Source organism: Antechinus flavipes, chromosome 3 (genome assembly GCF_016432865.1).
Source record: "Antechinus flavipes isolate AdamAnt ecotype Samford, QLD, Australia chromosome 3, AdamAnt_v2, whole genome shotgun sequence".
Classification (NCBI taxonomy): domain Eukaryota; kingdom Metazoa; phylum Chordata; class Mammalia; order Dasyuromorphia; family Dasyuridae; genus Antechinus; species Antechinus flavipes.
This window is the reverse complement of record NC_067400.1, coordinates 570,705,118-570,716,169: the sequence shown is the minus strand read 5'-3', so window position 1 is coordinate 570,716,169 and position 11,052 is coordinate 570,705,118. Positions and strand designations below refer to the sequence as shown.

At 40.8% G+C, this 11,052-nt stretch overlaps 1 protein-coding gene across 1 annotated transcript in view; it reads right to left on the bottom strand.

Moving 5' to 3' along the window:
• Positions 1–1,840: 1,840 nt before the first annotated feature.
• Positions 1,841–11,052, bottom strand: part of RIMKLA (ribosomal modification protein rimK like family member A) — a 65,851-nt gene continuing 56,639 nt past the window's right edge. The window contains exon 5 of the mRNA XM_051987916.1: positions 1,841–10,902. Within this exon, the coding sequence (XP_051843876.1) occupies positions 10,412–10,902 (491 nt within the window). The 3' untranslated portion in view covers positions 1,841–10,411. The remainder of the gene's footprint in view (positions 10,903–11,052) is intronic.

Genomic DNA, 11,052 nt, shown 5'->3' with positions numbered 1-11,052 from the left:
CCGTCTTAGCTCTGTAAGCCCCAAATCTGAGCTCAAGGGTACTTCAGAGACTTCCTTCTCTGTGGGCTTCCCTGGGAGGCACCAGTACAGATTCCGATGACCACTAGGCAGGGGGATTGTTAAGCTGTTCTAGATGGATGATGGTTGGATAATTATTTTTAAGACCTCTGAGGTATTGTGCCCATCACATTTTCAGGGATTTTGTTTTTACTTAAAGTTTAACTTACAGTTAAATCAGTACCACTCACAATATTGCTTGAATATCAGGTTCTGCAATGTGCAGTGTCCTAGAGGTCAGTGATCCACAGCTAAGAGTCACAGGTGTATTCAAAATGTTGGAGATCCATTCATCTTTGGCTTTAAAATGTGACACTTGAAAAATTATCCTTTAACCAAAAATCTCATTGTAGAAGGATGATGAAAATCAACCCCAAATTTCCACTGTACACATAGCTTTCTAAGTGGCTCTTTTTAAATCTTTGCATCCCACTTTGCAGTGGCTTAAATGATTTATGGATCATTTATTGGTAAATAAATATGGATTGAATGATCATTGACTCAAAAGAGTAAAGAGAGAACTGTTTGGAAAGCAAGCATTGGGAACTTTAAAGTTCTAAAACATTAATTCAACTAGGGATTTGGAGAGTAGATTAGCACAATGCAACAGAATGAGCCTTGGGCTAGAAGTCAGGAGACTGGTGTATCATCCTTAGCCTGGCCACTTCTCACTGTCACGTTGGGTAAGTACAACAAAGAGACTACATAAGATTTTCTACATAAGGGATCTACGGTCCCTTCTCCATCTCTAACTCCGTGATCCTATGGCTTCAGTTAGAGCTAGAAGTCTTGAGAATCAAAAAAGAAGACCTTCAAGAAAGAAAGCAAGCCTTAAGCCGTCTCCCATCTTGTATTCAAACAGAGGGCTATGATACGCTAACTTTGGGAGGCTACTATTCTTTCCAACTGGCTTCATTATACTCTAGAATCTGTTTCCTCCTTCTGACTTTGCTGAAGAAACAAAGTTGGTGATGGTGGCTAAAGTAGAATCCTGTTGTTTCCAAGGGTTAAACAAATACAGTTGATCATAAAGCTAATAGAGGGAATAACAAGCAAAAGGGACAATTGGGAGAGGGATCCAAGAGACCACCTCACAGATCATATTCAATTCATCTCTATCTTCAGTCAATTTTTTTGATAACAGTTTTTGTTTGGATCCATAGTACCATTTTTCTACCATTTTGTGGGTATTCCAATAAGTATATCCAGTGTTACCTACATTATGGACTAACCATGAATTCTCCAACACTGCTTAGCTGGTCCATTTTCTCTACCCACTTACATCCCTTGGACAGGTTTTCCCATATAGGCCAGGAACACTCACCTGCATCTTCCACCATTACCACTGGTACAAAAGAGAACTGAAAGAGGGCCACGGTTGGGCCGGTCTTTCCAGTAGGCTTAAGGAAATGTTGAAACTTGATCATCCTGCCATCCAGAATATCATTGATCCTTCTAGTGACATCCCTCCTTCTCATGGTCATCTGAGGTTGGACACCAGCAGGTAGATCATCCATTTTTTCTTGTTTGAATGACGCTCCCCACCTTCATTAGTTCAGATAATTGAAAGCTTGCTATTTGAATTCCCTGTGCACCCATGCTCTGAATGGAAAATGATTGTTTTTCAGAGAGCAGCTGGTGTGCCACTCATCATGAGTTTGCTTGGCATTCCCCCCTTATTTTTTGATAGGAGAATAATAAGTGTAGATTTGGCTTATGAGGCTCATTTAAAAATAGCAACACAAAGACAGCTACATCTTTGGCAACAAAGACAAAACAAAAGTTGTGTTTCATAGCAGTGGTTTTAATAAAAAGCAACAAAAAAAAACAAGCCATCATTTGTAACTGATCTCTGCAAGGAAGTTAACCAAGTTATTGCTGCATAAGTCATTTGGAAATCAGATATTCTAGTGTCCAGGTAAAACATACTCCGATAGCAAAAACTCAAACTTTCCTTAGGAGAACTCAATTGTAATATAGCCCCCTCAATTGAAGCCCCCTTCAAGTTGTTTTTTTCAGTTCAGGTTCAGAAACTGAGATTCAAAACTAAGATTTTCCCTAGATATGAAAAACCCAAAGTTTTCAGAAACAGGCAGGAAAGCACATGAGTTTCCAGTGTTATTCTTTGCTTCAAGTTGCATATATAAAAATTGCATAATGGACTAAAACACATGCCTCTGCAAAACTGGCCTTGTGTGCTGCTTTCCTGAGAGTCTGAGCTTCATCACTGTGTGTGCCTAATCATAATCAGTCCAATGGGCACCTTAAACTCAGGGGCCAAAGCCATGGTCATTCAGGACATGGCAAGCCCCAAAGACTGCCTGGTCACCCTCTTGCCTCCAACTGTACAGCAATTTAGGGACCCCAAATAATATCTTAGGTTTGCAAAAGAGCAAATATGAAGACTGATTCTTTAACACAAGGGGCCCCAGCTCTTCTTGAATACCAGAAAGCCTTCCATCAGGCCAGGCAGATCAGATAGCCTCTCTTTTTCTCTTCTCAGCTATCCCTTTCTCCCAGGGTGTTGTCACAAGAAACATGAAGTAAGCACAAGTAAGGTTCACCAACTAGAATTTGGACCTTAGGCTTGAGATTGGCCAGAGTGATATCGATAAGTAATACTGAGACACTTTCCCCCACAGCCTTCCATGCTGATCTCCCTGTTTTCCTCATATCACCCTCTTGTCTCTGGGTTAGAAGGTGGAATAGGTAACTTCTCTCACATAAGCCCAATTCCAGGAAGAGAAAGGAAGGCAATGACAGATGAGCAAGCGAGTAATCAAAACCAGAAGATAATGTAAAACCACAGTTACTGAAGAATGTCAAAGCTGAAGGGAAACTAAAGGATCATTTAGTACAATTTCATAGACACAAAAACTGAAACTCATGAAAGGAATGTAATTTGCATAAAGTCACAGAGTTAAGGACCAAAGTCTGGCGGTCCTCACATTGATGGTATTTAGTTACAGAGAACACAAAGACTTCTGACAGATCTGCTTTATGAATTGGACTTGACTCAGACTCATACTTTCTTTGGCCATGGTCTGGTCTCTGAGCAAAACAGGGAAGAACAGGATTTTAAGAATACTGGCTCATAATTAGAATGGCGTGGATGATCAAGAGTGAAGGGAACTGGTTTTCTTGTGTTTCTAACACTTTGGGTTTTTTTTTTTTTCAAAACAAAAACCACCCTGTTAAATTCTCAAAGTTTAATTTTCTTTCCAATCTCAGTGAATACATAACTGATGAATCAGAACCATGGCTATTCCACCTAATCATTTTGATTCTAGTGAATATCAGAACACAAGATGTCACAATTGCACTGCTCACTGGGAAATCCCCTCAGCCCTGCCAACTCTCTGGGCCATAAATACCCAGGGGCAACTGATACCAGATTGGGAAAGAGAAAGCAATGGAGAGAATACTCGCCAATCTGCTACATGACCATATAACTGAGCCTCTCACAAGTGTGTCCACCTAGTCCCTCCATAACTGGCCAGCCCTAGAACTCTGGAAGGTCCAAAAAACAATCTCAAGACTAAGCAGAAACTCCAGTGGGGTCCTCAGTCTAGCTATACTCATACTCCTACTGTTTTTACTTTGGGATACAATAACATTTCTTCATATGTGTTTCTGGGACAGCAAAATTTATCTTCTCCCTCCTACCCCCTCCCCCCTCACTTTACTACCTTTTACCATATAGGAGCCTATAAGACAGGCCCAAAGCTCTCCATCCCTCAGGAACCTGTCATGCTAGGGTACAACAGAGCAATAGCATGTGTCATTATTATTACTATTTTTAAATTGGCATGTGACCCTTTCTCTAACCATGTCAACTTCTACCTAAGGTCTCTGCAAGCTCCCCAATGTCCACCACCACTAACATTTGATATCTATAACATTCTCCTTCCTTGTTCTCATTCAACTAATTATGAGCTATCTATTATAACCAGACAGACAGACAATACCTTCAAAGATCTTAAACATTTATGGGGGAGATGTACATAGGTAGATTTGTGGTCTTTCGATATGTAAATATACAGAACATGAATAAGAAGCAGGCACCAGGAAAATCTTCACATAGATGAGGTGAGCTAAGTTTTGAAGGAAACCAGAGATTTCAAGAGGTGGAGGTGAGAACATTCCAGGCATTCTGCCTTTGCTAACACAGAACATGTCTGGAGTAGACTTGCTCACTGAAATCCTCCCTGCTTTTGAGGACCAACCCAGATACCACATCTTCCAAGAAACCTTCTTCTTCTAGTTGAACATAATCCTGCCTCTCAAATTTTTCCTCTTTGGCCTTCTCTATTACACTCTTATCTGACACTCCCTTGTCTCATTTGTTTCCTGGTCCCCTTCTCTCCACCTACCTCCTCCATCTGGCTCCCATTACACTTATAATTCTTGTGAAGAGAGGTTCTGTTGTAATCACCATTATATTCTTCCAACATCAAGTAAAGATCCTCGTATAGGGTACACATTTCACATGTTTGTAGAATGAAATTTAAGACCAGAATGGGATTTCCCTGTTCTATCACCTGTCTTACAGGTTTGAGATGATGGCATTTCTTGTGAAGAGAGATTATGTTGTAATCACCATTATATTCTTCCAATGTCAAGTAAAAGTTCTTGTACAGGGTACACATTTCACATGTTTGTGGAATGAAATTTAATACCATTGGGGCTTCCCTTTTCTATTACAGATTTGAGATTATGGCATTTTCCATTCAGATTTGATCCCAAATCAGTGAATCATAACATAGGAAAAATCCAAAATAAATTAAGTGCCAAGTAACTCCAGGTCAGCTTGTTGGTCAGCTTCCTTTCTACTCTTTTTGGGGAGTACAAGTAGAATATAAGACCCTTGAGGGTAGAGAGTTTTATTTTGTGGTTTTTGTTTCTCTAATCCCTACACTGTGTGCCATGGACAAAGGAAGCATTTAATAGATTCTTATGGTTTGCCTGTTTCTTCTTGGTCTACCACCACTCTCTCTCCTCTTCCCTACTGAATCATCCGGACTCCTCCAAAAGCCTTTCTCTCTTTTTCTCTCTCCCCCTCCTTCCACCCAAAAAAGCCCAATTGTCATTCTGCCATCCTGCCAGTATCATCTTCTATACTCCGAGTCCAGGAAGGAGCCTGTTTATGCTGATCCTGGATAGCTCAGAGATAACAGTATGGTATGAAGAGCAATACTCTTTGGGTCAGAATACTTGGGATAGAGTCCTGACTTTGCCTAACAGTATCTATAAGACTCTAGTCAAATTAATTGCCTCTGAGCCAGTTTTCTCATTTACAAAATGGAATAATATTCATATTATCTATATTGTGAGGTTGTTGTGAGTCTCAAATAAGAAAATGGAAGGGCAGTATTTTATAACAAAGTTCTATCACAAAATGCTGGAGAACTCACCTAGTTAAAACCTCCTTCCTAGTAGGGCAGCTAGATGGTCTCATAATGCACAAAGCACCTGGGCCTAGAGTTAGGAAGACTTATTTTTCTAAATTCAAATCCAATCTCAGATACTTACAAGCTTGTGAGCCTGGGGCAAGTCACTTAACCCTGTTGCCTCAGTGTCCTCATCTGCAAAATGAGCTGAAGAAGGAAATGGCAAACCAAGTATCTTTGCTAAGAAGTGGGGGTCACAGAGTTGGACACAACTTAAACAAATAAACAACATAGTAGATGAAGAAACTAAAGAAGAGAAGGTAGGCTAATGTAAGCTGCTTTCTTATTTACTTACTGCTTTCTATTTTAGTTAATAGAATTTCTGAACTAGAAAGGATTTCAAAGGTTATTTAGTTCAGTTCATCTACATAGGAATCCCTACTACATCTCTCATAAGTAGACATCTAGTCTCCATCTGAAAAAAGTTCCAGTGATGGGGAACTATGAAAGAATTTGTACCTAGCTATTGATTGCAGACTAGAAACTAGAAACTGAAATGAGATCATAAAGTCACAACATTAGAACTGGAAAGATTTTTTTTTTGTCCGAGCTTTTTGGTTTATAAATGAAGAAGCTGAGGTTTATTCAAATCAGTAGAAGAGCCAGAATTAGATCTCAGTTCTTCTCATTTCCAATGGTGTTCTATCTACTAAAGCAAATTACCATATGGTAAACAGTGATCTAGACCACTCTTTTTTAATGGTAGATCCAATACAGCACCAGGTTCTGGAAAGAGTGACTTGCAGTCCAAAATCAAGAAATGTTCCAATAGTGCCAGGGTAGTAAAGACAATTGGTCCACACTGATCATCCAGATATACCTGCACAGCCTAGGAATAATCCACAGCAGCAGTTGGGTATGACTTGACTACTAATTTAATCAAGGTTACTATAAATAACTTTCTGCTTGGTTCATTTTATTTTATTTATTTTTGCAAGGCAATTGCAAGGCAAAAGTTAAGTGACTTGCCCAGAGTCATGCAGCTAGTAAGTGTTAAGTGTCTGAGGCCAGATTTGAATTCACGTCCTCCTGACTTAGAGCTCTAACCAGCTAGCTGCCCTTCCTTGGTTCATTTTGGCTAGCCATGGGTGCCTAAAGTTCTGGAACTTACAAAAGAAAGGTATTTTGCCTTCTTACTTAACATAAGAATATGAGGTGTTAAAATATAATTCTTAGGTTCATGATTTTCATTTGTGAAATGCATTCAACAGGGGTTTCTAAAATCTTAAGTAACCAGTCCTTGAAATGTAGGATTGAGGTCCTATTCTTCCTATTTCTGAGCAGATTTAGCTTAAAAGATGGCCATCCTTCCTTATTTCCTCACTAAATGTACACATGATTCCACTTCTTTATTTTCTTAGAAAAACAATACCTATGCTCCCTAGTCACATTTCTTTCAAATGCTGTCTTTAACAAATTAATTCTTCTTGTGGGGTGGAGGGTCTTTCCTTGTTATGGGATCTCCCAATAGGTAGGTGAGAGGGTCTGAGTATGTGCCCCCTCCCCATGTCTTAGAGTTCATTTGTATTGTTTATAGGCTTCTCAAAGACCTACAGCTAAAACCAGGGTTCCAGCTACCTTTGCAAGCCCTAACACACAAAGATATACAGATACAAGGAATTTTTTTTAATCAGTGCATAATAAATTCTATTCACAGTGACTCAGCTAGTGGTATTCAAGTTTTCACCAGTTTCAAGATGCTCCTACCAAATAAAAGGAGGCATTATACAGAGATAGGCTGAATTTTACACAGGGAAGACATCCTTCCTTGGAAGAGTAAGGGAATCAAATGTTCCAGCTTATATATGATTTGTGAGGCCGTTGTCATACTCAGATGGTCCCTGCAGGCTTTCCAAGGCTGGAACTGAAGGTGCTGAGAAGTTGCATTCTCATGCTGCCTAGGATGCAAAAATAGATACCTACTGGCCTCTTTCCTCCTGAAGTTCCTGAAGGGGGATGGGTGTTGAGGAATCCCATCATGCAGTCACAGAAGGAAGAAGACATGTTCCTCTTTTCAGATTCCACCTCTTGCAATGCAACTTTCAAATTACAATTCACATCTAGCAACTAATTTTCCCCTCACAGCAATACTGCGAGGTAGGTAGGGCAGGGTATTTTCCCCTATTTTAGAGATGAAAAAAACCGAGGCACAAAATTAAGAGTAACTTGCTCAAAATCATTCAATTAATCAATGACTAATTAGAACCCGAAGCAAACTAGTTTGTCCAACCTCAAACACAGGTTTTTTTCATACTGAGTCACTCTGGGTGCTGCCAGGGAATTTTAAGGGGGAGGAGAGGATGGCCAGAGCATGATTCAGGTAAAGCTGGTGGACATAAGCAAGCAAAGATTCTATACTCCTCATTCCAAAATCTTGCTATAGTGGTTCCTAGATGGGGGCTGCTCTGATAGTATAGCTCATAGTCGGGGAAGGATCTTTTCTTGGGGCAAGAGAACTCAGGACTTTGTCTCTCTAGTGCCCAAAAAAGTACCCTGCGAGTGTGTATGTGGAGAGGAGATTCTTAAAGAGCTAAAGAACAAATATAATTTTTACAAGGGCCTCATTTGGGTCCAGCAGATATACAGACACAAAGAAAGCATTTAGTTAACTCCAGTGAAGACAGAAGCAAACTCATTGATTGCCTAATCTCCTCTGAGTGGTAAAAGGTGTCATAACCCACACAAAATCACCTCCCTCCCCCAACTAAACCATATATGTAGTCAGAAATACATTGTTTGATAATATTTGAGCTGCATTGGTGTGAGGTATAAAATATACTCTGTGCACAGTGAGATTCCTCTACACAGCTCCAGACACATCTTGGCTGAAGGATATGTCACTTAGATCAATTTTGATGGAGAGAAAGTGATCAGCAGGACCAAAGTTACTGCTCAACTCTCCCAAATGATAATTTTCAATTATGGTGCTCTTAGACAAATCCTATTTTAAAGTATGTTGTGAAAATTTTTATTTTCAATCATGGTGCTCTTAGACAAATCCTATCATATAGTATGTTGTGAAAATTTTTATTTTATCCACATTTTACAGTTAGCTATGTTAAATTAGCATGAAGTATAACATAATGTGGATGACTTTCTTATTCAGACCAAATCCTATACATCTGAATGGGTCCACACCCATTTGGTTCTCACTAAAACAATCTCCACTGGAAGGTATAAATTTGTTCTACCAAAGCTGTCACTGCTCATATCATTTCTCCTGCTCTTCCCCTTTCACTTCTGAAAATGTACTTCAAAGTTTGTGATGCAATTTTTTTTATCCCCAAGGATTGAGAGGTAATTCTTATGTCTAGAAATGGTTAAAAGTGATCTTAAACTAAGGCTGGGGATAAACTGTGAACCCCATAATAAAAGGTGACTATCAAGTACCACTGGTTTTCTTTTGGAGCTTAGAAATTGGGTTTGAATTTAGTTCTCAAACCTTTGCAGAAATAAAGGTATAGCCTTCTAAGGTGAGGCTTTGAAGGAGACAATCACTTGGATGTGGGACTTGTAGTCATGCTTTTTTCCCTAAAGTGTCATTATTTGACAGATATTTCCTGTTTTAGTGAGTCTCAAATATCCATCTCAATGACTTCTTCCCAGAGAAAGGTTTGTTACCTACTGCACAGATGGTTGGAATGGAAAGCACTTAGGGTATACTATGTCCATATTAGCCAAAAAAAAAAATAATAAAAATAAAAATAAAAATAAAAATAAAAACAGGATGTGTAGGATTCTCCCTTATTTCAAAGAGTCCATAAATTCAGATTTCTGAGATCATGTTGGACATTAAAATGTCCCTTAGGGTCGGTGTGTTTCCAATTGCTTTGTTCCATTATAATTCCACAGAGCTAAATCCAATGTACCAAGCAGAATGAGCACATCTGCGGCCCACCCACACATACCAGATCCTTCAGTATGGAGGAATGATGTTTATTCTCCGGGTATCAGCTCTGTTATCCAGTTAATTGAATTTGCTTTACACGCGCAATTCTAGAGAGCCACAGGAGAGAAATCTCTTACAAGAAAAGTTGAGTACCCCCTGAGTTAAAGAAAGCACAAGTCCCAGGTCAAGGAAATATGTGTCCAACTGAAACCAAAAGGCAGTGGGAAGAGAAAAGAGGAAGAAGAGACCGGGAGAGGCAACTGGGCCAGGGCACCTGCTAAAGCACACTTTCCATTTGTGATGGAGACCACAAAGCACTTTGCAGGATAGGCTCTATTTACAAATCAGCGTGTGTTCCCTTGCCCCAGTGGAGATGAGGCCCAGAAGAGATGTGATTCGCTCTTTTTACAAAGTGCTTTCTTTGAAAGTGCTAATGGATTTGCTTCCAAATCACCGAATCCCAAGTGACAGAGAAGCAAGTCACAAGGACGCTAAGATGCAGATCGGTGGGAAGCAGAGATGGGTTCTAGAACGGCGTTGGAAGCACTGAATAGCCATCCACAGAAGAGAGCTCATTATTGCATCTGGATTCCAGAACTCCTGGCTGGTAATTGCCCTGATATCTTGGAAGCTTTCAAATATTCTCTCTTCGAGGGCTCCGAATAACTGGGCTCGGTTATGGAGAGAGGGAGACATGCAGACTACAGCAGCATAGAGCTTCGATGCCTGCCAGTCGGCTGCGAGCACTTAATAGCCAAGTGTCCATAACACAGGCACCGAGTTCCACTTCATCAGCTGGGATGTTATTCTCTGAGCATTCTTTAGTCTTTGTACAAACCACAAAGCCAAGCAATTTTCTTAAATTGTCATTAGAAAGAATACTGTAAAGTGAGTAAGTGCCCAGATGGGATTCTTATTTTCTGTGCAAATGAACACACATTAGTCAAGATCTTATTCATTCAAAACTATCAGGGAAGCAGCAGGATTTGGTTTAAATGATATTCAAAAGCTGAATTCATTTAAGTTTTAATTCAGAGGCAATCATGTTGTTAATATTGTAGCTGGGGCCTGGCAGTGAAGGGGGTTGGGCCCTGGCCGTGTTTGCCAAAGAACCCCTGATTTCTCCCACCTCGGGTTCACTTTCACTGGAGGTCGAGCCACCATTGGTGATGTAAATGCTCTCCGCGCCGGCCTGGGCAGAAGCACATCCCTCAGGGTCGCTCTTCTCGCCAGTGCTGGGCGCCCCCGGGAGAAGGGCCATCTTCCCGGTCAGCCTGCGGGGCAGCAGGGACATGGTGTAATCGGCGATGATCCCACCCACGTCCAGGTTGCAGGCCTGGTCAAAGGCCACGAAGCCCACGTTGGCATTCGCCTCACACACCACAAAGGAGCCGTCATCCATGATGAGGAGGTCGATGCCGCAGAAATCCATGCCCAATATGTTGGACACCTGAATGGCCAGCTGTTTGCCTTGCTCAGTGAGCGGACACATGACACCCACGCCACCTGCAGAGGAAGCACATCCACAGAAGGATAACACTGACCAATGCCATTTCCACATACAAGGAAGCGACCTACTTATGAAGGCAGACGGGGAGGGTGAAATTCTGGCCCAGCAGAGAGCTCTGGGCTGCCAAGGGGCCCAGGCCCAGGACC